At 58.8% G+C, this 25,485-nt stretch overlaps 2 protein-coding genes across 5 annotated transcripts; one reads left to right on the top strand and one right to left on the bottom strand.

Moving 5' to 3' along the window:
- The first annotated feature begins 1,368 nt into the window (after positions 1 to 1,368).
- On the top strand, positions 1,369 to 16,618 carry DHX16 (DEAH-box helicase 16). Of its 3 annotated transcripts, XM_074971206.1 has the most exons (20): positions 1,369 to 1,597; positions 2,322 to 2,569; positions 2,690 to 2,846; positions 3,439 to 3,495; positions 3,877 to 4,131; positions 5,010 to 5,234; positions 5,794 to 5,982; positions 6,408 to 6,518; positions 7,066 to 7,181; positions 7,332 to 7,542; positions 8,165 to 8,263; positions 8,357 to 8,509; positions 10,495 to 10,635; positions 10,914 to 11,076; positions 12,604 to 12,722; positions 13,019 to 13,086; positions 13,308 to 13,470; positions 13,934 to 14,095; positions 14,164 to 14,337; positions 14,890 to 16,618. In XM_074971206.1, the coding sequence occupies exons 1-20, from the start codon at positions 1,397 to 1,399 to the stop codon at positions 15,016 to 15,018; spliced, it is 3,141 nt and encodes a 1,046-aa protein (XP_074827307.1). In that variant the 5' UTR covers positions 1,369 to 1,396; the 3' UTR covers positions 15,019 to 16,618. The 3 variants fall into 3 exon arrangements, 2 of the variants coding, with proteins under 2 accessions (XP_074827307.1, XP_074827308.1); XR_012641840.1 differs by lacking the exons at positions 13,019 to 13,086; positions 14,164 to 14,337; positions 14,890 to 16,618 and having other exon boundaries at positions 13,934 to 14,070; XM_074971207.1 differs by lacking the exons at positions 13,019 to 13,086; positions 13,934 to 14,095; positions 14,164 to 14,337; positions 14,890 to 16,618 and having other exon boundaries at positions 13,308 to 13,480.
- On the bottom strand, positions 14,128 to 20,955 carry C14H6orf136 (chromosome 14 C6orf136 homolog). Of its 2 annotated transcripts, XM_074971362.1 has the most exons (6): positions 20,806 to 20,955; positions 19,280 to 19,789; positions 18,151 to 18,239; positions 17,526 to 17,726; positions 16,424 to 16,493; positions 14,129 to 16,291 (listed from the first exon to the last, which is right to left on the bottom strand). In XM_074971362.1, the coding sequence occupies exons 1-6, from the start codon at positions 20,938 to 20,940 to the stop codon at positions 16,133 to 16,135; spliced, it is 1,164 nt and encodes a 387-aa protein (XP_074827463.1). In that variant the 5' UTR covers positions 20,941 to 20,955; the 3' UTR covers positions 14,129 to 16,132. The 2 variants fall into 2 exon arrangements, with proteins under 2 accessions (XP_074827462.1, XP_074827463.1); XM_074971361.1 differs by having other exon boundaries at positions 14,128 to 16,493.
- Between the last annotated feature and the right edge of the window lie 4,530 nt (positions 20,956 to 25,485).

Genomic DNA, 25,485 nt, shown 5'->3' with positions numbered 1-25,485 from the left:
ATGTGGCGGATACACATCTAGTTATAGTAAGGAACCAAAATAGGGCAGCAGCTCATAATTGTAATAATGTTGGCTTGTGCAAGGGTGGTTGGTTGGGGTAAAGACCTTAATGAGAGGTGACACGTCTGTAGGTATAATTACAGTGAGGGCTTGAGTACAGCTGCAGCTCATAAAACAATTAAGAAGGGAAACAGAACCAGGGCTGCTGCTCTTGTACAGGTTATATGGTATAGACCATAGACTGGAGTTGTGGCTCATAAGCTGGCGGTTATAGTGAAGAGCCAAGGTGAGGGTGCAGCCTACACCAGAATTATGGTACAGGTCCCAATAGGAGCTGAGGCTCATAGACCAGTAATTATGGTAGAGGATTGACTCAAAGCCCTTGGTGCTGTTGCATGGACCCTGGTGCAAACCCCATTCTGGATGTAACCTGTTCTTTGTTAATTATGGTACAGATCCATGCTAGAGCCCATACATTGTTACTTATGGTACAGACCTGAATTGGTGCTGCAGCTTATATTACAGTAATTACAGTGCAGACCAAAATTGCACCTGTGGATCATAGATTGCTAATTATAGTACATTCCTAGCTGGGATTTGTGACTCATATACCTGCACTTATGGTTAAGACCTGGATTCTCTGTGCAGTGCCTCCCCACCAAATTACTATGAGGACCCATATTGGGCTGTGCTCATGGCTGCAGCTGGTATGATGGTAATTATGCTAAAATGCCCAACCCTGAGGTGGAGTGCATATATCCACAATGACAGTGCAAGTTGAAAACGGGGATGGGACACAAGCTCCTGTAATTACGGTAAACAGACAGGTGGCAGGGTGCATCTCACACGGTGCAATTACTAGGGAGCCCGGTTTCAGAGTAGCAGCCGTGTTAGTCTGTATTCGTAAAAAGAAAAGGAGGACTTGTGGCACCTTAGAGACTAACCAATGTATTTGAGCATAAGCTTTCGTGAGCTACAGCTCACTTCATCGGCTCATATTTATGTAATTACAGTAGCGAAACCAGCTAAAGAATGAGCAATTGGTATTCCTGTAATGACGGTAAGGAGCCCGCCCTAAGAAGGAGAGGCTCATATTTCCGTCATTACGGTAAGGTGTCGGCCGCAAAAGGGGAGGCTCATGTTTCTGTAATTACGACCAGAGCTCTTTGCTTGCGGTTGCTATTCTGTTCATTACGGTAGCCACCAGGGCTTGGTATAGCGGTCTACCGTCCGTATACTGGTCATTACGGTAAAGCGCAGATGCATCATTCCGGCTCGGCGCCGGCGCACTGTATCGACCCCTTCGCCCCGGAAGTGTTTGGTCCGGTGTGGGTCACGTGGCCCGGAAGCGGCCGGCGGGGGGGTACGGCGGCCCGGCTGGGCAGGCAGGCGGAGGATGGCGGGGCTGGAGCGCTGGGTGTCGGGGGAGCTGCACGCGCTGCTGGGGCTGAGCGAGCGGCACGTGGTCGGGTTCCTGCTCGGCCTGGCCCGGCGCAGCCGCAGCCCCGACGAGCTGCTGAACCGCCTGGAGGAGACCGAGACCCTGCGCGTGAGCGAGCCGGCCGTGCGCGCCTTCGCCCAGCGCCTGTGGGAACAGGTGGGCGGGGCTAGTGGGGAAGGAGGGGGCGGGTCCAACCGGAGTGGGAGGGGCTGGTGGACCGAGGGGGAGGGACCACAATGGAGGGGGCGGGGCTAATGGGGCTGAGGGGGGAGGGGACACACTGATTGGGGAGGGGTTGAGCGACAGGGGCTGAGTGGGGAGGGTCCACAATGGGGGGGAGCCAAACTTGGAGGGGGCGGGGCCAGTGGGGCTGAGGGGATGGGGCCAAACTGGAGGGGGAAGGGCCGGGAAGGGGGCCTCAGGCGAGGGGCTTAAGGGACTGGGGAGAGGAGGGACACATGGAGGCTGCCTAGGGGAGGGAGTGGGGTTAGTGGGGCTGCAGGCGAAGGGCCTGTGAACAAAGGGAGCAGGAGCAGAGGGGGAGCGTCCTATGAGTTTAGTGGGCAGGGCCTATGGAGAAGTGGATGGAGCTTGTGGAAAGACGGGGTGGGGTTAGCTGTAGGAGTGAGGCCTCTGTGTGGAGGTGGAGGGACGAAGAGGAGGATGTAGGGAGGGGTTACTGGAGTGGGGACCATGTGGGAAGGGGAAGGATTAGCAGGAAAGGGGTGAAAGTGGGAGGAGCCTTTGTGAAGGGGGAGGAGCTAGCTGCAGGGGCAGGACCTGTGCCCTAAAGGGAGGAGCTTATGGAGAAGGCTCGGGGCCGGAGAGGGTGCTCTGGCTGTGCAGTGTTTCTAATCCCCATCTCTCCTCTCACTCTCAGATCCCACGTTCGGCCCCCCAGGAGCGTCCGGCCCGGGTGGCCGAGCGAGAGGCCCTGGCCATGCAGCAGAAGAACCGCTCGTACCAGCTGCTGGAGGACAGCGAGGAGGAGGAGGAGGGGGATGGGGGGGCTGCCCCGGGCTCCAAGCGCCGGCCCGAGCAGAGGAAGCACAAGAAGCGACGCAAACACCTACGCCGGAAGCAGGAGGAGGCGGCGTCGGAGGAGGAGAACGAAGCAGAGCGGGAGCCGTGAGTGTAGCCTCCACAGGGGATCCCAGGGGGTGGAGCAGGGGGACAGTCCCCTGCACTGGGGGGCCCTGGAGCTGGCTAATGCCCTGACTGTGGTGTCTTACCCTTCCCCGGATGCAGGGAGCCATCCCTGGAGGGGAAGGACTCAGAGGACGAATGGGACCGCAGTGAGCGAGAGCGTCTGCAGGACCTGGAGGAGCGCGACGCCTTCGCCGAACGGGTCAAGCGCAAGGACAAGGAGAAGACCAGGAACATCCTAGAGCGTTCGGACAAGAAGGTCAGAGCCTGTCTCTGCAGCCAGCATCTGTCCCCCACCCCTCCCCTGCAGCTGGGTCCCTTCCTGAGCCCACCCCATATGTCCTACAACTGGGATCCCTCTCTAGCCCCCACCTCTCTCTGCCAGGATGCGTCCCCACCCACTGCCGGGATTCCTCTCTGCTCTGAGCCTCCCCCTGCACTGCCACAGTCTTAGGATCCCACTTCTGACCCACCCCACCCACTTCCAGGATCCTATCCCAGGATTTCACCCCCCCCCCCCCACATTGCTAGGATCCTTTCCTGAGTCCCCGATGCCACCTGCCTCTCCCGTGTTGTGCTCTTACTGCTGGATTTCTTCCCTGAAGGGGTGATGGTGAACCCCACAAGCACTGGAGGGAGCAGAGCCGGAGGGCAGGGATTTGTGGGGAGGAGGAGAAAATTCCAAGTTTATCAGCAAGCTGGGGAGCCCCTCCTGGAAATTCCTGGGCCCTTCCTGCTAGGGAGTCTGTCTGTAGCCTGGCCTGCTCCAGAGAGGGGCCAGCTGGGGGGAGGGGAAAGACTGTCCACACAACCTGATCAGTGTTTCTCCCCCCTCCTGTTGCTGGGCGCAGGCCTACGAAGAGGCGCAGAAGCGACTGAAGATGGCGGAAGAGGACAAGAAAACCATGGTGAGGGGCTTTGTATTTCTCCTACTGTATCTCTGTCTCATCTCCTGGCTGATCGGAGCTGTACAGACCCATCTAGCTCAGCATCCCTCTGTGCTTGCCACGCCAGCCAGATCAGATCAGTGGGGCCCATCTGGCCCAGTATCCAGGCCCTCACTCCCTGCTGGGGATAGAACCTGGGAGTCCTGGCTCCCAGCCACCCTGCTCTGACCCACTTGCCCCTCGTCTTCTCCCAGAGCTGGGGATAGAACCCAGGAGCCCTGGCTCCCAGCCCCCCCCTGCTTTAACCCATTAGACCCCAGTCCCTTCCCAGAGCTGGGGCTGGATCCCAGGGGTGCTGGCTTCCCAGCTGGTGCCCTTAGCCCCTCTCCATCCCCCCCCCAGATCCCAGAGCTGCGGAAGAAGTCGCGCTGGGAGTACCTGGCCAAGCGGGAGCGGGACAAGCTGGAGGACCTGGAGGCGGAGATTGTGGATGAGGAGCACCTGTTCTCGGAGCTGGAGCTGACGGCGGCCGAGCGGCGAGAGCTGGAGTACAAACGCCGGGTGCGCGACCTGGCCAAGGACTACAAGCGGGCGGGTGAGCGGGAGAAGCTGGAGAAGAGCAGCCGCTACTACATGCCTGAGGAAAGCCGCGGCAAGGTACCCACTGCGGGGAGTGAGGAGGAGCTGTGGGAAGGTACCCAACGCGGGGGGCACTCTCTGAGGGAGAGCATGGCAGGGGAGCACTCTGGGGGAGCTGTGGCAAGGTACCTGCTGTGGGGGGGAGCCACCACAAGGTGCCCATCTTGGGGTGAGGGGAGCAGCAGCAAAGTACCTGTCATGGGGCTGGGGAATTGGTGGTTGGGGGTGGTTGGCCATGCTACCAGAGAGGGGTCTTCCTGGTAGTACCCTGCATAGGGCTAGTGAGGCATGTGATCTGCAGGGGGTAGCCCCGTAGAAAGATGGTGGAGGACAGAGGGAGAGGGGCAGGTGTCCTTGCCCAGAGGCTGGGGAGATAGCGGGCGCATGGCAGCCCCTGCAGCAGGACATGGGAGCGCGACCCACTTGAGAACGTCCCCTGGGGGTGAAGGAAGGGGGTTAGGACCTGGCAGGGTGAGGGGTCCGTGCCCTATGGGCATTCTCTGGGGTGGTCCCCTTGTTGGGAGGAGGGAGGGTTGGCCTTAGCAGCATGGCTGGCTGGGCCAGCATCATGCTAGGGTGGGAAACATCTCCCCCTTGGGGCTGGTTGTACTGAACTGGTGGGGGGGTTCCCCGAGGAAGGGCCAGTTTTAGGCTGTTGCAAGGGGAAGGATTGTGGTGGGGTCTCAAATCTGGACCCCCTGCAGCTTGGGCTGTGACCCCTCCTGCCCTGCCATTTCCCCTGCTGCAGTCTCGGGGTGACCCTTGAATGCTGACCCCCAGACCACGCACAGATGTCAGACTTTCCCCAGAGATGGGCTCTCCCTGGCCCTGCCCCCGCAGTGTCCCCTGTGCCATGACTTAACCCCTGCCTCTCCCCCCCACCCCTCCCCTGGCAGAAGATCCCCGACCGCTACGAGGAGCCGGTGGCAGACGAGCGCGCCACACCGCGGGACGAGCAGCGGCGCTGGGAGGAGGATCACATCGGGGCGGCTGCCCTGCGCTTCGGGGCCCGTGATGCCGGCCAGCGCCACCCCTGCAAGGACTACGAGTTTGTGCTGGAGGAGGACGAGATGATCCACTTCGTCAGCGCTGTGCACATGCAGGGCACGGCCCAGGGCAAGGTGAGAGATGGGGGCTGGGCCCTTCCCCTGTAGGGGGCGCCAACTCTAATCCGGCCCTAGGGCAGGGGACTGGCTGGCTCGGGGGGGGGGGGGGGGAATTGGATGTGGGGCATTTCCCCTCTAGGGGTTGCTGGCTCTGATCCGGCCCCACGCTTGGCCTTGGGAATGGGACATGGGGCCCTTCCCATCTAGGGGGCGTCCCCTCCAATCCAGCCCCAGCTGGGGGGATTAGCTGGCTTGGGGGTGAGGCATAGAAGGATCATTCCTATCTAGATGTAACAAGTCACCAGGTCTCAGCCCAGCCCCCCAGCAGGGCAGGCATCCCCATCCCAAACCCCTTCCCTCCACCCACTGTCTGAACACGGGAGGCTGAGAGCTGAACAGGGCACGGTGCTTAGCTCCCTTCTGCCCCCAAGAGGGCGTCTCCTGGTCCTCTCTGGCACCGGGAGGACCGAGAACTCTATGGGTTTGTCTCCCATCTGGAGATCCAGCAGCTGTCCCCCCAGCCCGGATGGAGGGACGGGTGGCTGAGTTGACGGTGTCCCGGCCCCTTGCTCAGGAGGAGAAGTCGGAGCTGTCGGAGGCGGCGCGGCGGAAGCTGTCCATGCAGGAGGTGCGGCGCAGCCTGCCCGTCTACCCCTACCGCCAGGACCTGCTGGCAGCCATCGCCGAGCACCAGATTCTCATCATCGAGGGGGAGACGGGCTCCGGAAAGACCACACAGATCCCCCAGTACCTGTACGAGGAGGTAACCGCGTGGCAGGACGGGAGCTGGGAGTGGGGGGGAGCTCTCCTCTCCTAGTTAGTGCTGACCCCAGTGCTAGGGGGTGCTGTGCTGCAGGGAGCAGGCTGGGAGGTTCAGTAGGGGGCGCTGTTTCCCCATGATCAGTGCTGACCACAGTGCAGTGGGGAGGCACTAGGTGGCGCTGTGCCATAGGGAGGGGGATGGGAGGTTTAGCAGGGGATGTTCTCCCCTCACAGTCAGTGCTGACCCCAGCTGCACCCCTCCCCAGAGGTGGCTGCATCTCCACACTGGGTGAGCAATCCCTGTGCAGCGTGACGGTGAGGCTGTTATCCGTCTGCCCCACCCCAGAAGCAGCTGCATTTCTGCTGTGGCAGCTGCTCCCAGGGAATTTCCATCCAGTTCCTGGACCGTCTTGTTTCCTTTGTCAGGGCTATACGGAGAAGGGGATGAAGATCGGCTGCACCCAACCCAGACGAGTGGCGGCCATGAGCGTCGCGGCCAGAGTGTCCCAGGAAATGGGAGTTAAGCTTGGTAACGAGGTATGTGACTGGTGGGTTCGTTATCCCCTTCCCCGCTTGCCTGAGCCGGAGGCAGCCCCCTTAGAGAGGACAGGCCCCTTGTTCTTTTCCCCACAGCCTTGGCCAGCCAGCCAGTCCCCTTGCCCTGTGGCTGGATCAGAGCCAGTGCCCCTAGAGGGGAAAGGTCCTGTGTCCCATTTCTCACTCCCCTGAGCCAGCTGGGAGCTGATGCCCCATGGAGGGGAAAGGCCCTTGTCCCTTTCCTTGCGACTACAATTAACTGAGTCCATTCCTCTGACCCCTCCCACACCAGACCAGCAGGGGGCCCCACACACGCGCACACACACACCCCCAAGATGCAGGCGGTCTCCTTGTTTCTCTTCGGTTCCCCATGCGGTCAAAGCCGGGCCTCCATTGGAGCTGACTGCAGGCAGAAGAAGCTCACTGTAAAACAGTGCCCCGAGCGGCACCATGGAGCGCTCTCATTGGCCGACAGGTGCCAGCCACCCTGCGTTCGTGTTGGCCGGTGGTTTTGCGGTAGCTCGGGCTAATCCCTCCCGCCTGGCAGGTGGGCTACAGCATCCGCTTTGAGGACTGCACGTCGGAGCGCACGCTGCTCAAGTACATGACGGATGGCATGCTGCTGCGGGAGTTCTTGACTGAGCCCGACCTCTCCAGCTACAGGTGAGCCTTGCTGGGGGGCGACGGGGGGCAGGGCTGGGACGCTCTCCTCCGGCAGTCAGTACTGGCTCCAGTGCGGCGCTAGGGGGCGCTGTGCTACGGGGAGCAGGGCCGTTTCTCACGCACTCACACCCCCCTCTCCTCCTCCCGCAGCGTGATCATCATAGACGAGGCCCACGAGCGCACCCTCCACACCGACATCCTGTTCGGCCTGATCAAGGACATCGCACGGTTCCGCCCGGCGCTCAAGGTGCTGATCGCCAGCGCCACCCTGGACACCGAGCGCTTCTCCACCTTCTTCGACGACGCGCCCATCTTCCGCATCCCCGGGCGCCGCTTCCCCGTGGACATCTACTACACCAAGGTCTGGGTGTGGGGGAGGATGGGGGACCCCTCGGGGGCAGCATGGCGCGATTGCTGGCCACACGAAGGCCCTAAGGGATGGGGGTGTTTTGGCGGGATCGTTGTGGGTGGAGGGGTTCTGGGGAAGAATAGAGAAGATTGTGGCCAGGAGCGGGAGGGATGGGGGGAGTATTGTGGGGAGGGGAAGCATGACCTAGCGCGGAGGCGTGGCCAGGAGAGGGCGATGGGGAACGTGAGGCTGGGAGGAGGGGTGGTGTGGGGAGAGTATTTTTTTGGGAGGAGGAGGGGAGGCGTGACCCAAGGGAAGGTATGGGGGGGACTGTTAAGGGGATGCTGGTGGTGGAAGGTGTGGCTAGGAGGGGGCAGCATGGCCAGGAGGACGTGGGTCAGGAGCATGGTGGCATGGTCAGCAAGGGGTGGTACGGAGAGATCTGGATGTGGGGCATACATGAGGCAGGGGGCCAAGCAGACCCAGAGAGGAGGGCTCCAGGTGCCAGTTGGAGGGTGGGGCCTGGGGAGCAGTGCCCAAATGTTGAGGGAGTGGGGCGAGGAAGGCTCCAGTCACGCTGTGGGGCAGGGAGTGGCGGGAGCTGAGCTCTGTCCCCGGTCTGACCCCTCTCTAGGCCCCCGAGGCTGATTACCTGGAGGCCTGCGTGGTGTCAGTGCTGCAGATCCATGTCACCCAGGCCCCCGGTGACATCCTGGTCTTCCTCACTGGCCAGGTAAGTGCCTCACCCCGCCCCCCTACAGGGCCTGGCCCCGACCCCTGCAGTGTCTGACCCCCACCCCCCCAACTTTGGCTCTGCCCCCTGCAGGAGGAGATCGAGGCCTGCTGCGAGATGCTGCAGGAACGCTGCCGCCGCCTGGGGTCCAAGATCTCCGAGCTGCTGGTGCTGCCCATCTACGCCAACCTGCCCTCCGACATGCAGGCCAAGATCTTCGAGCCCACCCCGCCCGGGGCCCGGAAGGTGAGGTTGGGGGGGGCTTGGAGCTCTAGGGTTGGGGCTTGGGAGTGTAGGGATGCAGGGGAGGTGCTTACACCTCTGGGGGACAGATGGGCTTCAGCGTGGCCTATGGGGAGTGGGTTTGAGGTGGGGGAGGGGCTGCGAGCTCTGGGGCGTGGCTTCAGGAGTAGCTGATTTAGTGGTCTGGGAGCATGGCTTTTGGGGCAGATGAGCTTGTGGGAGGAGCTTAGAGGCCTGGGGGGTGTGGTTTCGTAGGTAGATTGCTTAGGGGATAGAAAAGGAGGACTTGTGGCACCTTAGAGACTAACCAATTTATTTGAGCATAAGCTTTCGTGAGCTACAGCTCACTTCGTCGGATGCATACTGTGGAAAGTGTAGAAGATCACTTTATACACACAAAGCATGAAAAAATCCCTCCCCCCACCCCCCTCTCCTGCTGGTAATAGCTTATCTAAAGTGATCACTCTCCTTACAATAAGAAAAGGAGTACTTGTGGCACCTTAGAGACTAACCAATTTATTTGAGCATAAGTCACCTACTACAAGACAGGCCTAACAAAGAAAATAACAGAATGCCACTAGCCGTCACCTTCAGCCCCCAACTAAAACCCCTCCAATGCATTATTAAGGATCTACAACCTATCCTGAAGAACGACCCATCACTCTCACAAATCTTCGGAGACAGACCAGTCCTTGCCTACAGACAGCCCCCCAACCTGAAGCAAATACTCACCAGCAACCACACACCACACAACAGAACCACTAACCCAGGAACCTATCCTTGCAACAAAGCCCGTTGCCAACTGTGTCCACATATCTATTCAGGGGACACCATCACAGGGCCTAATAACATCAGCCACACTATCAGAGGCTCGTTCACCTACACATCCACCAATGTGATATATGCCATCATGTGCCAGCAATGCCCCTCTGCCATGTACATTGGTCAAACTGGACAGTCTCTACGTAAAAGAATAAATGGACACAAATCAGATGTCAAGAATTATAACATTCATAAACCAGTCGGAGAACACTTCAATCTCTCTGGTCGATTACAGACATGAAAGTTGCGATATTACAACAAAAAAACTTCAAATCCAGACTCCGGGGAGAGACTGCTGAATTGGAATTCATTTGCAAATTGGATACAATTAATTTAGGCTTGAATAGAGACTGGGAGTGGCTAAGTCATTATGCAGGGTAACCTATTTCCCCTTGTTTTTTCCTGCCCCCCCGCCCCGACGTCCTTGTTAAACCCTGGATTTGTGCTGGAAATGGCCCAACTTGATTATCATACACGTTGTAAGGAGAGTGATCACTTCAGATAAGCTATTACCAGCAGGAGAGTGGGGTGGGGGGAGGTATTTTTTCATGCTTTGTGTGTATAAAAAGATCTTCTACACTTTCCACAGTATGCATCCGATGAAGTGAGCTGTAGCTCACGAAAGCTTATGCTCAAATAAATTGGTTAGTCTCTAAGGTGCCACAAGTCCGCCTTTTCTTTTTGCGAATACAGACTAACACGGCTGCTACTCTGAAACCAGCTTAGGGGATGGGATTTAGCTCTTTGGGGGCGTGACTTCAAGGGTAGCTGGGTTTATAGGAGGGGCTTAGTGCTTCGTGGGCATGGCTACATGGGGTAGATGGCTGAGTGGGTGGGGCTTACAGCTCTGGAGGTGTGGCTTCAGGGGTTGGTGGCTGGGGAGGGGAAGGGTTGGGGCAGCAAGGGAGGAGCTTAGTAGTTTAGGGAGGAGTTTTTGAAAGGGCAGGACTATAAAGAGGAGGAGTTCTGGAGGGGGCGGTGCTTGGGTGCATACGCTCCTCCCCCACAGTCGCTGCTCAGCAGCTGTGACTGACTGACAGGCCCAGGGGCCCAGCCTGTCCAGCCCGCTGCACGGGGGGACCCTAGGGTGTCTCCTGTAGGCCTGGCCTGCCTGACCCCTTCTCCCACCCGCCCCAGCTGATGAGGTGTCTCCCCACCCCTCAAAGGTCGTCGTGGCAACTAACATCGCAGAGACCTCGCTGACTATTGATGGGATCATCTACGTCATCGACCCAGGGTTCTGCAAACAAAAGAGCTACAATGCTCGCACCGGCATGGAGTCCCTGATCGTCACACCCTGCTCCCGGGTATGGGACCCCCCCGGCCCCGCTAACCACCCCCCTCGGGGTACAGCGCCCGCCCCAGCCTGGAGTCCTTGATAGTCATGCCCTGCTCCTGGGTATGGGGACTTCTCCACAGCCCCAACATCTGCTCCAGATACAGGCCATCCCTCTCTCCTCCCCATTTCCCATGTTATGATGATAGGGCCTGGCTGAGCCCCAAGTTACAGGGTTTCACATGGGGTCAGAGGGTCCTGTATCTTCCCGCACATGCTCTCATCTCACACCTGTCTCCCCCTCCCCAGGCCTCCGCCAACCAGCGAGCTGGGCGGGCCGGGCGTGTGGCTGCCGGGAAATGCTTCCGCCTCTACACTGCCTGGGCCTACAAGAACGAGATGGAGGAGACAACAGTGCCTGAGATCCAGAGGACTAACCTGGGCAACGTGGTGCTGCTGCTTAAGAGTCTGGGTGAGGAGAGGACCTGTGGGGGGGGGGGGGGGGGTTGGGAAGGTCCCAGGGAGGTGGGGCCTGCTGGGGGTGAGTAGGTCCCAGAGGGGTGGAGCTTGCCCCAAGAAGGATAAAAATCATGTTTGTTTTTGTTTGAATCGGTTCCATTTCATTTAAATGAATTACTGGTTGATTTTCAGAAATCACCTATTTAACATTAAATCTGCAGGGCTGACAGCCTGGGTTAAGGCCTCAGCTTCATCTCATCCGCTGCTTTGCTGAGTGTAAATTACATTAACAGCCAAGCAGCGCACACTGGCTGAATTTTTAAAATACACCGCTGCATTCGTGGCCGTCCCTGGCTGAGCACCTGAGAGCGCTGACGTGCTAAGCCGGCTCTAGCGTCTTCTGCAGGGGCAGAGAGAATATTGTCGTCATTTCACCTTGTTCATGGGATTCAGTCTAATGACTAGGCCATTCCAAGTTAAATATTTAGGTCAGCGGACCCCAAACTTTTGCGGGTCGTGCGCCCCCCAGCCCCCCAAGGAGCTGGGATGTGGATAGGGGAAAGGGGGCTGGGGCTGCACTTGGGGGTGGGTCTGGGGCCAGGAGTGGGGCTGCAGACGGACCAAGGCTGAGGTTGGGGGCAGGAGCGGAGCCGTAGCCGGGCTGCAGTGGGAGCTGGCAGCCCGGCCCGGGACCAGGTGTGGCTATGCTCCTGGGATGGAGCTGTGGCCAGGGGCTGGGAATGGGGCCAGAGAAGAGCTGGGGGAGGGGAGGGGCTGGGTGGTGCTCCCTCCCATGCCCTATGGGGGCTGGCCTGGGCCCCGCTGCACCCGCGCCCCCCGGCCAACGTTCCTTCACACACCCCTAGCGGGGCATGCCCCATACTTTGGTGGCCTCTGGGTGAGGTGGTGGTTTCCTCTTCCCATCCATGGATAAAATTCAGGTGTGTGAGGATGAGATCTATTAGTTCTAAAGTCATGACGCCTACGGGCACCGGAAACAATCAGTTCAATTCACTAACAGACAATACTTCCTTTTGGTTAACAAATCGGTTAGTTCTAAGTGCAAATCACATCTAAATAAACATTTATTTCTTATGGCTCCAGCACATTTCAGACAGCTTTACAATGCTGGTTTTTATACCAAAATTCAGTTTCAATTTCCATCCCAAAATGCTGCTTGACACACATCACGGGTAAACAGTTCATCAACCAGAGACATGTTCTTTGCCATTTTCTAACATCATAAATAATGTAAAAATGAAGAATCCTAATGGAAGTGAAGCTGCTAATTGCTTAGATAAAGGTGTATCAATCTAGTGCGTCCTGGCTTGCAAAAAGAAGCGCCCTGTTACTGTGAGGGCCAGCTGGGGATGCAAACCGGCATGTTCTAACAGTTCTCAACCAGTGAGGATCAGTCTGGCTTTAGGCAAATAACTACAAAGTACCAATGCAAAACAAGAGGCAGAGCGGTGATTTCAATTGAGGTTTCCTGCTTGCTGATTTAAATCCAGCCCACCTGCCTGCCCCCTCTCCCCCACAGGCATCAATGACCTCATCCACTTTGACTTCATGGACCCGCCGCCCCATGAGACCCTGGTGCTGGCTCTGGAGCAGCTGTATGCCCTGGGCGCGCTCAACCACCTCGGGGAGCTCACCAAGGTAAGGGGGGGTGGGGGGATCCTCCCACAGCTGGGGCACCTTTGCATGTTGGGGCCTGGGACACCCCCATGCTCCAGGGCAGGATCTGAGCCTCATGCCTGGGGGTCAGGAAGGAATAATCACACACACCCGTCCCTCTGGGATAACGCTGACCAGTGAGCTGCAGCATGGGGACGGCTTGGCTGTCTTGGGGAGAGAAAGGCAGAGCTAGATGGGTCCCTGGGTCTGATCCAGAGTGGCCAGCAGATGGGATAGCGGGTGGGGGAACCAGTCTCTAATGGCCGTCTCTCTCCCAGCTGGGTCGGAAGATGGCAGAGCTGCCCGTGGACCCCATGCTGTCCAAGATGATCCTGGCCTCGGAGCAGTGAGTCCCCCTTTCCTCTTCTCCAAAATCTCTAGTGTCCCCCATCCCCAGCTCCTCACTCACCTCAACCCAGGCTCAGGTGCTGGGCTGCAGCCCGCCCCGGGCTCACCAGCTGCCTTAGGGCCCTGAAGGGCCACGTTTCCCAAGCCCCATCCTGGTCAGCTCTCCGGGGGTAGGGCCACCCCGCTCTCTAACACTGCCCCCCCTACGGGGCTCTGTAGGTACAAGTGCTCAGAGCAGATCCTCTCCATCGCGGCCATGCTGTCTGTCAACAACTCCATCTTCTACCGGCCCAAGGACAAGGTGGTGCACGCTGACAACGCCCGTATGAACTTCTTCCTGCCCGGCGGGGACCACCTGGTGTTGCTTAACGTCTACACCCAGGTGAGGGAGCAGGGAATGGACACGGGGCCTTCCCCCCTGCGGGTCGGGGGACAGCCCCTTTTCCCCCTAGGTGGCACCAACTCCGATCCAGCCCCAGGGTGGGAGACTGGCTGGCCCAGGAATGGGAGATGGGTCTCTTCCCACCCCCACCCCCCCCACACACACACGTAGGGGGCACTGGCTCCCCCCATGGTCCAGGGGACTCCCTGACACAGGGGTAGGGAATGGGACACAGGGCCTTCTCCTCCTCCACCCATTCACTGGGCGTGCTGGCTCCAATCCAGCCCCAGGCTGGAGGGGAATGTGATATGGGCCCCCTCTCCCTGTGGGGGCACTGGCTCCAATCCAGCCCATCCTGGGGACTGGGTTACGGTACAGGGCTCTGAGCTGCCCTAGCCACCAGAGTACACCCTGCGGGGAGCCCAGGCTCACAGCTGCCTCTGACCCCCCGCCCCACCCCCAGTGGGTGGAGAGTGCTTTCTCCATGCAGTGGTGCTACGAGAACTTCATCCAGTTCCGCTCCATGAGGCGGGCGCGGGACGTGCGGGAGCAGCTGGAGGGGCTGATGGAGCGCATCGAGGTGGACCTCACCTCCAGCGAGGGAGACTATGTTCCCATCCGCAAGGTAGCCCCCTCCCCCACCTTCCCTGCCCCACCCTCACCCTCGCTGACCCTCCCTGCTCTCCTTCCCAGGCCATCACCGCTGGCTTCTTCTACCACACGGCCCGCCTGACCCGCACTGGCTACAAGACGGTCAAGCACCAGCAGACGGTCTTCGTCCACCCCAACAGCTGCCTCTTCGAGGAGCAGCCCCGCTGGCTCATCTACCACGAGCTGGTCTTCACCACCAAAGAGTTCATGAGACAGGTACGCCCGCCGGCCGCAGTGGGACATGCTGGGCCTCCCATCTCCGGGGCAGGAGCCTGGAGTGGGGTAGCCCAAAACATTGTGGGATGCTTCCCCACCCCCCAAGCCTGGGTCTAGAGGGGAGGGGCTTATAGCCCTGGTATGATGGTGCCAAGGAGAGACCATGGGCAGCAGGGCTTGGGTAGAGCTTACTCCAGCTGGGGCCATACAAGATGGCTGGGGAAGCCAGCCTTGTACTTATTATTGCTGCACTGCACCCTCCAGCCACCAGAGGGTCCCCTTCCTGTTCTGTCCTCTGGGGAGGGGGCACACTGAAGAGGGGTAGCCCCTGCTGTGGGACCTCTGATCAGTGTTAGCCCCTTCCACTTCTTGCTGAGGGCAGAGTTGGGCTAAAAGCTCCACCTCTTTTATGCTAATGAAGTCTCAAATTTATTTAAAGGGCTAGTCCTGGCATTTTGGACCACTGCCCAGCTCCCTCTGGTTGTACCCTCGTCTACTAGGGGGTGCTGCACCAAAGGGGGCACTTGCTGACCCCTTGTCTCCCTCCTGCAGGTCATAGAGATTGACAGCACATGGCTGCTGGAGGTGGCTCCTCATTACTACAAGGCGAAGGAGTTGGAGGATGCCTCTGCTAAGAAGCTGCCCAAGAAAATGGGCAAGACGCGGGAGGAGCTGGGCTAGAGGCCCTAGAGGCCAAAGCTGGCCCCCCAGGACTGGGTTATTTGGGGGGAAGCTATTCCCTTTCTATGGACTCTGTACAGCTGTATAGCATTTTCTGCCCACGGAGGGCAGCAGAAACAAAGCGATTTTTTTAATTAAGCCAGACCTGGTCGTCTCCCCTCCTCCGGCTCAGAGCTGGGCCACCCTTGGGAGACCATCTGGCTCCCTGGTGCGGGTGTGAGTTTAAGGGCACGGGGACTTCCAGCTTTTAATGGACACCCTACCCAGGCTGTCCTGTCTCAAGTGACAGCTGAGCCCTGTGCTTGCCTGTGAGTTTCCTGCTGCCTCATTGCCCCACTGGTGGGTTCTCTCTCCCCATGGCCCTGGAATTCACCAGAGGGCAGCTGTTGTCAGCCCCCCAGGCTCTGGCTTCATCGTTGCCGGGGGCTGCTCTCTGCAGAGGTTTGAGCTTGTTTGTAATTTCCCAGTGTGGGGGTGGGAATCAGGACTCCTGGGCCCTGAGGGGAGTGGGAATCAGGACTCCTGGGCCCTGAGGGGAGTGGGATCAAGGAGTTACAGCTGTGTTGGGGCTACTCTAAGAGGCACCCAGCAGGGGGTTGCCATGTGCTCTCAGCAGTCAACCCTTTTCTCCCACCCATGTATGGCTGGGAAGGGAGGACTGACCTGGGAGCAGGGAAGATCCCACCAGGGGAGGAGCAGCCCTAAGGGCGAGGAATTTGCCTTGTCTCTGGGGTCAGCAGGGAGCATTGCTTTGTATTGGGATTAAACAGGCCCCATTCTCACCCCCAGGTGCTTCCTCAGCCATAAGCCCTCCCTATGTGTTGAATTCCAGCTCCCCCATTCACCACTGAGATGCTGGTGTCCCACAGCTTCCCTGTGACTCCACAGCACCTGCTCTCTCCAGGCCTAGACGCCCCCCAGCTGGCCCCAGCCCAGCCATCTCTCCACAGGGCTTTATTATGTACAGTTTAAGTTACAAGTGGTTCTTTACAGTGCTTGGCAGGGAGGGAGCAGGGCACAGACCATGCAGTGGGCTGGGCTTTGTGCCTCGAGGCAACATCAGCTCACAAGAGTCACAACATCCAGGCTGAGCCTGGCTTCCTCTGGGGCTGGCTCAGCTGTCCCTGTAGCCCGCTGGTGCCCCCTGCTGTTTGCCAGCCAGGGCAGATAAGAGCAGCTGCAGGGAAGGTCTGTGCTCCAACAGGCCCAAGCCAACCAGGGCAGCCACCAGCAGCTTCTTCACCTTGGCCACAGGCGGCTGGGACGGCATCAGCTGCAGGGAGGGGAGATGAGCAAGTATTAAACGCTGGGGCAGCTGTTTTTGTGGGTCATCTGCCAGGACCCTGCGCAGTAGTGCCCTGGCTCTGCTCCCAGAGACAGCAAAGCCACCTGCCCCGGCACTCACCTTGTCTATCTGGTGACAGCGGATCAGCCCTCTGGAGTCCAAGAAGAAAGTGGAATAGGCGTCATAGGTCCTGGAAGTGGAGTATAATAAAAGGACAGTCAGATCTAGTGCAAGGCTTACGGGGGAGGTTCTGGGCCTGGTTGGGTGGGGGGCACTGCATCTCTAAGGCAGCTGTTCTCAAACTTTTGTGATCACACCTTGTCACTTGAGGTTTTTGTATCTGTTGCACAAATGAACCAACGATCCATTGTAATAAGAGCAAATGCAAACCTGCGATTGTGGCCCATGCTGACAATTAAACGTGCATGCCACCTTGTAGCGAACGAGTTAACGTACAGATGGCAGTGACTTTGTAGAACGCTCTGCAGGCTGAACAGAAATCTGTCACAATGCACAGCGCCAGCTGAGGGCCTGATATGTCTGGAGCAGTGGTTCTCAACCTATTTACCACTGTGGGCCGCATCCAGTACTACCCCTACGGCCCTAAGGATGTCACATGGGCCGCAATGGGCCACAACTTGAGAACCACTGAATCAGCTTTGCTAGTTACTCACTGCTGTGGGTAAAACATATGCAGTAAGGCCTTTTTCCCCACCTATAACTCCCCCCCCCCAAAAGGGCCTGCCCTCCGGTTTGAGAACCTCTGCTCTAAGGGCCACGGGGCGGGGGGGGGGGGGGGGGAGGAGGAGGAAGGATGCTGGGACTTACTCCAGGGGAATACCAAATCCTAGGGCTTCAAGCAGCTCAGAGGCAGTGGCTCTGGGAGGCAGAGAGAATACCCCCCACACACTGGGAGCAGCTGGGGAAGACCCCATTAGCCAGGGGAGCAGTCCTTGGGGTTGGGAAGTTCCCCCATCTCTGAGGTCAGCAGGGGCATTGCTTTGTGCTGAGGTCAAACAGGCCCTAGCCCTGGCTCAGGGAGGTCATGGCCCTGCAAAGCCCAGCAGGGAAGGAGAAAGGGCAGCTCCCAGGCGTGGCTGCACAGCTCATGAGAGCCAAGAGAGAGGAGCAGGGAGCACTGTACAACAGCCCCCCCAGCCAAGCCATGCCCACCACACCCACTGAGGGAGGCTGGGGGCAGGGTCCCAAGCCGGGCTCTCACCTGTACAGCTCTCTCTTGTCCCTCTTGTAGAAGCGCAGCATGAGGACGTGGAAGGGGAGCCCCGTGATGCGCCAGCGGGCCTGGATGCTCCAGTTCTCAGGGTGCTGCGTCAGCTTCAGCACCTCCAGCCGCATGTTGGCGAAGTAGTTCCAGGCCACGAGGCGGCACAGGGTCAGTGCCAGCTGGTACATGGCTCGGCCCCTGGTGGGGGGGAAGGGGGAGAGCTGTCAGGCTAAGGCTGGGGCCTCCGGATTGAGGGGATCCCAATGTGGCACCCATCCCTGGGCCAGGTGAAGCATGAGCCAGTCCAAGCCCTCCCAGCCCGTGGGAAGAATGGGCTGGTCCCACCTGCCCCCAGGACAAGAGTGGGACAGGCCTAACCCTTCTCAGAGGGCCACAGTCTCATCTCCCTGCCACCCCAACATCCTTCCTCCATGGGAGGAACTGAGTCAATCCTCCCTCCCAAGGGAAAGTGGGACGGTCCCACCACTGCACCACGGCAAGAGTGGTAGCACAGCCCCTAACCTCCACTCCCCCCCATGGGAAAAATAGGCTGATCCCACCTGCCACCCAACCCCCAAGACGAGAGGCTTGGTCCACTGCCCACCCCCAACTTGGCACTGACCGAGTTCTCAAGTGCAGGATCTCGTTGACAAACTCCACGTCCTGGGAGTAGATCCCGTAGTCAGGTACCTTCAGGAAGAAATTCGGCAGCTGCGGGAGGACGAGGGGGAGAGTGAGGGTGGGCCATGGGAAGGCACCAGGCGGGGAGCCAGGAGAGCCAGGTTCAAGTCCCAGCTCAACCACTGACTCATTGTGCTGTTGGGCAAGACACGAATCTCTGGGCATCGGTTCCCCGGACCATGGGGAGAATAATCCTCCCTTTGTCTATGTACAGTGTGAGCTCTTCAGAGCAGGGCCTGTGCCTCTGTGCAGCATCCAGCACAACGGGCCCTGATCTCAGCTGGGGCAGGGCCTGTCTCTCGCTGTGTGTCTGTGCAGTGCCCGGTGCGCCGGGGCCCTGATCAGGTGGGCCTTCTAGGTGTTACTGTAATACAGGTGATCATGCCATACTCCTACCCTGGCAAGATGCCCCCTACTGGCTGGTTCAGGGGCTGCTCTGACAGAGTTAAGATCCCCCAGTGGCACATGGGGCCTGTGTATAGGAAAGCCACCCTAGCCAACCCCCACTAGCAGCCTCAGCAGACAGGCCAGGGACTGATGTGCGCTCTCCTCTGCCCCCTAAAGGGCACGTGTTGAAGTGCAGGGCTGAAGCAGATTGGCAGGGGGTGCTGCATGGGGAGGGGTTGCCCTGCCAGGAATGCCCTCTCTGCCCCAACAATGGATTCCCTTTGCCCCCAGGAGGGAAGGGGTCTCCCTAGCCTGGAGTGCAAGGCTCCTGCCAGTTCCTCATTCAGGCTGAGCTCAGAGGACCCTTGCAGCTGTGTGACCCCTCAAAGCAGCCGGCAGGTCACATGGTGCTGCTATGGAGAGCCCAGATGGCTGGAAGGTTCAGCTGTGTAAGGAGGAACAGAAATAGGAGCCGCCCTATAGGCCTGGGGCTGGCAGATGCTAGCAGGAAAAGTGTCCAGCAGAGATGGGAAGAAAACCCAGGCATCCGGGCAGCAGGCAGGGGAAACGAGGGACGGAGAAGCCAGGCATGCAGGCAGGGAAGAACAGGGAATGAGGGGTGGAGAATCCAGGCAGCCCACCCACGGGAAAGGCAGGGGACAGGCATCCGGGCCGTGGCATACCTCATGCTGCAGCTTCTCATACATGACAGCCAGGTGCTCCTCCATGCTGGGGTCATGGTTCCCGGGTGAGCCAGAGGGGGCACTGTTGGCTGTGCCAGCAGTGGCCTGGAAGGGGGCGAGGGCCTGGCAGGGCATCCAGCAGGGCTTGCCGTAAAACAGGCTGTACAGAGAGTCCAGGGAGGCGCTGTCCAAGCCAGTGCCCTCCCGCACAGTGATATCGTCCTCCCGCTGCCCATCCACTGTGGTGACAGAGGCCTCCATGCCCTCCAGAGGGGAGAGGGCAGCAGGCCGGCAGGGGAGCCCCTGCTCCAGACCCTGGAGCAGCTCGTGCAGGCTCAGCTTCTGCTCCGATGCACTTGGGAAAGTACCACCCACCAGGTCGGCCCCTGGCGGGGGCAACAGGAAAGTCCTGGCAGCTTCCACCTGCTGCTCCACCAGTGACAAGTGGAACTTCAGGGCCATGGGTGGGCCCAGGGCCTGGGGGGCCTTCTCACAGCAGGAGACCAGGTCCTGGAAGGGAGAAGGGATTAGAGGGACTGACACCACTCAGAGATTCTGCTGGGGCCTTTCCCTCATAAGGATCCCATCTCCCAGTGCCCCTGACCTGGGGGCAGATTGGAGCCAGCACCCCCAAGAGGGAAAAGGCTCCACATCCCCTTTCCCTACCCCCAAGATAGCCAATCTCCCTCTCTTCCAGTGTGATCCCCTACTGAACAATCTCACGTGCACCCCCGAACCCTCCCCAAAATCCTGGGGTGGGGCTGACACATAACCAGGGGGGAAAGAGTGAAAAGATTTATACCTTTAGCTCGCTCTAGAGCCGATCCTAATCTACAGAGGAATGGATTTCACAACCCTGCTTCCCACATTCCCAGCCAAACCACAGACCTTACCCTTGTATCCTTGACACTCAAAGTCACCACCACTGCCCCTCCACTCCTCTGGCCCCCACCCCAACCCCCAGGTCTTATGCCCCTGCTCATCACCCTATAGTCCCAGCCCCTGCATCGGCCACAGCCCTGCACCCCCCAATGTCTGCAGTTCTCTGCACCCCCAGGCCCCAACCATGCATTCTGCATCCCTCACCACATGCAATGACTAACCTCAGCCTCTGCACCCTGCCCCCCACCCAGGTCGCAGCTTCTGCACTCTGCAGTCCCCAACCTCTGCATCCCTCAGCCCATGCACACACCCCAGACCCTCCACCTCTCCAAGCCCACGCAACCCCCCAGTCCTCTACAGCCCCACAGACCAAGCATCCTCCAAACCCCCAGACCCCAGCCCCCAACTTCTGCACTCTGCTGTCCCCTGCACTCCCCAGCCTATGCACTCCCAGTTATGCATCCTGTATCCCACAGCCCACGCACCCTCCGTAGACCCAGCCTAGGCCACCCCAGCCCTGCCCTGCCCTGTGCCCCCTCCTCACCCCAGCATCGCAGCCCCGCCCCCTGACCTCAGGCCGTCCCTAGCCCCGCCCCTCTGCCTTTGGCCCCGCCCCGCCCCGCCCCGCCCCGCCCGTCACTCACTTGCTGCCGCGCCCGGTAGCCGCAGCGCGAGGACTCGCTCTGTCCCCACCGGGCCCCGCCCCAGCGGCAGCGCGGCCCCCAGCAGCGGGCGGCGGGGCCCAGGCGCCCGGCCACGGCCCGGCTCCGCTGGTACATGACGGACACGCGGGGCGGCCCCGGCTGCTCCCTCGCTCCGCTCAGCCGGCGAGACCACTGCGCACGCGCCGCCGCCACCAACGGGCGCGGCGCACAGGCGCACAGAAAAGCCCGAGCGTCCGGAAAGGCGCCATGCGCACGCGCCGCCCCTCCCACGCAGCGGTCTCTCGGCACTACGCACGCGCCGGAGCAGGAGAGCGGTTCTTCCTCGCGCAGGGAAGGTGACCGTCCGGCGACCAGATAGCGCATGCGCACGCGGGGGGGCTGATTAAAAAAACAAAACCCGTTGGCTGTCCTGCTGGCGCCTGCGCATGAGCAGATCAGCACATGCGCACGAAGGAAGCTGGGCGTCGAAAAGATTTGCGCGTCCGCACTGACACCTCCCAGGCGCAAAAGGGGAGGAAAGTGCGGGCTTGTACGCATGCGCATTAGAGACAGGGTTCACCGCGGGGCCTCTCACCTAGGAGGAGGGATTTAATCCACGCAGGGGCGAAGCTTATCCATAATAGGGGAGGGGACATATTGGTGGGAGGGGCTCAACTGGCTCAGTGGGCGGGGCCACATTGGAGGGCGGGGCTTACCTCCCAAAGAGGGAGGCGCTCATTTGGGGCAGGGCATGGGACACTCAGAGGTGGGGCCTCATTGGAGGGAGGGGCTTAAAACACACAAAGGGAGGCGCCACATTAGAGGGCGGGGCTTACCTCCCAAAGAGGGAGGGGCTCATTTGTGGCAGGGCCACTCAGAGGTGAGGCCTCATTGGAGGGAGGGGCTTAGCCCATACAGGGGGGGAGCTTAACTCATGGTGGGCGGGACTTCATCGGAGGGGGACGGAGGAGCCTCAACTGGCTGCGGGGCTGTAGATCTCATTCCATCCTTCCCCCAGGTCTCCCTATGGGTGGCCTGGGAGTTGAATCCCACCCATGTGTGGGCCCCCTCCCTGAGGAGGGGCCTGTGACAGCGTAGGGAGTATTATCCTGAAAATGTTGCACGGGAGTTTTACTAGTTTACCATCTGCATTAATACTGGATGGTGATGGGAGATAAGGGTGTGACTTCACTGAGGGATGATACTGGAGGGCCAGCCCGTAAAGGCTGGCCCTTCGTCACCTGAGCTCAGGAGGGGGTTGGGGCCAGGTGATACCTTCTGCCCAGGAAACTGGACAAAGGCTGGAGGAGGAGGAGCCGGGGCGTGAGACTGCTGCAGGGAGTTTCAGTTTGGAGCTGGCTGGGGAGACAGGGGGAGGCCCAGAACTTGGGTCTGGCCTCCCTACCCCCCCGAAGATGGACCTCACTGAGGGGGCGTGTTTTCTGTACCTACAAGCTCTGTTTTGACTGTGTTCCTATCATCTAATAAACCTTCTGTTTTATTAGCTGGCTGAGAAGTAAGCCAGGAAGTGGTGGGTGCAGGGCCCTGACTCCCCCACACTCCGTGACAGGGCCCCCTCTGGGAACGAGACTCCCACTCATCATTATAATAATTAATGTAGTCTTCATATATTGTGGCAGCATCCTGGGTTTCCTTTCATAACCCATGACTTGCCTGTGCCAGGCGCTGTACAAACACATGGCCTTAAACCCCCATCAAGGAGGAGGATTAAAATAATTGCAGGATGCGGCCCTAACAGTAGCTTCTCTCTGTCCGCAGACCACAGACAGAACCCCCAGCACCACAGCTCATGCTCCTACCCCTCCACCCTGCCATCCTCCCCCTCAACTCCCTGCAGAGCCATGGGAACAGCCAAGTGCCTTCTGTGTTGTGACAGCTGCCTGTATCAGACTGATCACCATCTTTTCACTATCATCTTGCACTGCCCGTCCCAGCCCCCCGGGCTGGCTGTTGCATCATAGACTTGGGTGGTGACCTCTTTGGGGCAGGGGCTGTCTTTCCATCATGTGCGTGTGCAACCTGGCCCGATGGGGTGACACCACAATACAATTAATAAACAATAATAACACTGCAGTTGGCGTGTACACACACACACACACACACACACACACACACACACAGAGAGAGAGCAGGTCTCAGTCCCTCCAGCATGGAGCATTAGGGACACACAGACACACACACCACATCTGTGTGACAAAGTGGGGGATTTTCTTAAGAGTTTTGCATGAATATTGTGTGGGTCTCAGTTTCCCTGTGTGCTGTGTGTTTAACGAGGTGGTGGGAGAGGGGGGTTGTTGTTACAGAGGACCAGGTGTGACCTTGCCTAGCAGTTGAGACCCCATACAACTGCCTGGAGATGGGAGATCCTAGCGACTGGTGACCAGAAGGACCACCCCAGCTTGGCAGTCAGCCAGTTCTGGCCAGTGGGAGGACAAAGGGCTAAGGAGAGAGGACCCCAGTGCCTGACTCCACTGGTTCCAGCCAGTGGGGAACAAAGGACAGAAGAGAGGAGGCCCAGGCAACCTGTTTGTCTGGGACCGAAGACAAAGGATAGGGGAGGAGCTGTTGGGGGAGATGATATAGGATGGTCGGCTGGAAGGAGGACTGGACTGGGGAGAGAGCAGCCAGAGCCACCAGGATGCAGGAGAGACCGAGATGAACTGTGCTGAGGGAGGCCAGGCCTGAGGCCCTGAGAGTTTCCTATGCTGTGTTCAGACGCTCAATAAACCCTCCTGTTTTATGCTGGCTGAGAGTCACTGCAGGCTGGAAATCAGGGATGCATCCTTATGCATCCATTATTCCTTCTGGGTGTGGAGGCCCCAGGGGTCCAGAGCGAGTGGACTCCTTGAGGGGGCCCACGGCGAGAGACAGGCGTGCTGAAGGCTCAGAGAGGTGTGCTTCCAGGAGGTGGAGGGGCCTACGGCTTAACCCCCGGGAGAGAGTGGACCCCCAAGAATGGCTGTCACACTGTAGGGGGTTCCTCGAGGGACCGTACAGAGCCGAGAGAGAGCACGAGTCCTGTGAGTCCGTGACACCGTTTAATTTTTTTTAAAAAGAGCTGATTTCTGACCTGAAATTCTTTTTTTAATGGCATGCTTGCCCATAAATCATGGTTCATCCGATAATACAGGTATCTATTAAAATAGCAAATACCTGAAAATGACCAAAATAGTTAGCGAGAAACCTAAAACTGCACAAAATCCCAGTCCTCTAAAAAAGTGCTCCTTGGCACACAATGCCACTCAACCCCTGCTCTGAAGAAATCCATCAATACCGTCTTCTAACTCAAATCCTGTGTCAGGTGCCTGTTCAAAGCCACTCTTGAAGACTCTGCCAGGGTTTTTGCCAGATCCCATTCTCAGGATCCTGCCCGTAATTGCTTTAATCAAACCGTTATGATGCTGCAAGCAAGAAGCAAGCGAGCACATGCTTAATGAAGTCAGTGGGTGCTTGTGCTTCAGGTTAATAACAAGATCTCTCACTCATCATGGGGGACGGTTGCAGATCCATCTGTTCGCGGGTTTGTTTACTTTATTCTCTTTAAAAGGCCCAACACCCTGCCGCTGTTAAAACCATCGTACAGGTGCAGAGGCCAGAACCGGCGGGATCAGAAATGTAAAACCCCCATGGCACTAAATAACCAGGATATGCAAACAACCTACTGGGGCTTGGCCTTTTCCGTACTGGGATCCCACTCCTCTCTGCCTGGAATCCGCAGCACCATGGAAAGAGGCAGTGGCTCCCTGCTGTCTGGTCAGGGTCATAGCCCCTATCCTGAGAACCTTCCATTGACCCCGCCCCTTCCATCTCTGGCCCCACCCCTCTCCATTAATGTTGACTCTAATGCCCCACAAGGAGCAGCCAGGGAGTGGGGGGTCTGGGAGCGGGGTGGGGGGGGGCATTGAGAGGCTTGGAGGAGAGAGAGACGGAGAAAGAGATGAATGATGGTGTCTAGATGAGGGATGAAAGACAGAGAGCAGGAAGGCAGGGGGATCTCCTCCCCATAGATGTCCCACCCCCATAGGAATGTATCTTGGGCAGGGCAGTTGGGTTCTCTGCTATGACCCATGGCAGCATTTGACCCAGAATTAGTTGGAAAATGAGGGGGTGGGGGAGAGAGGCAGTTCCCTGTGAAAACATTCAATCTTTCAGCAAAAATTCAAATAGGAAACATTTGGTCTGAAAAGTGAAATATTTTGATTTGGACAAGCTGTTACAGTGCCTCATGGGAGTTGTAGTTCGGGTGTCTTTAGGCCCAGCTCCCTGGTTGGACTACATCTCCCATGATGCACCAGTCTCTCGGGGAAGAGAGGCAGATGCATCAGGGGAGTTGCCATTCAGAAGGGTTATTCTGCTGTAGGCTAGGCCTCCAGTGTACACATCTCCCATGACGTACCATGAATACGGCTATCTTTTGGACATGGGTATTTTTAGTAAAAGCCATGGACAGGTCACGGATAGTAAATAAAAATACATGGCCCGTGACCTGTCCATGACCTGTACTATACCCCTAACTAAAATTTGGGCCGGGGCTCTGCAGGTGCTTTGGGGGGAGCGGTCCGGGGGCACTGGAGGTGCTGGTGGCATGGCTTGGGACCCACATGGGAGCTGGGGTGGGTGGGTGACAGCGCACAGCCTGGGATCCCCGCTGGTGCCCCG

This window comes from Natator depressus, chromosome 14 (genome assembly GCF_965152275.1).
Source record: "Natator depressus isolate rNatDep1 chromosome 14, rNatDep2.hap1, whole genome shotgun sequence".
In the NCBI taxonomy this organism is placed as follows: Eukaryota; Metazoa; Chordata; order Testudines; family Cheloniidae; genus Natator; species Natator depressus.
The sequence above is the reverse complement of the archived record's forward strand: the minus strand, read 5'-3'. Positions and strand labels throughout refer to the sequence as shown.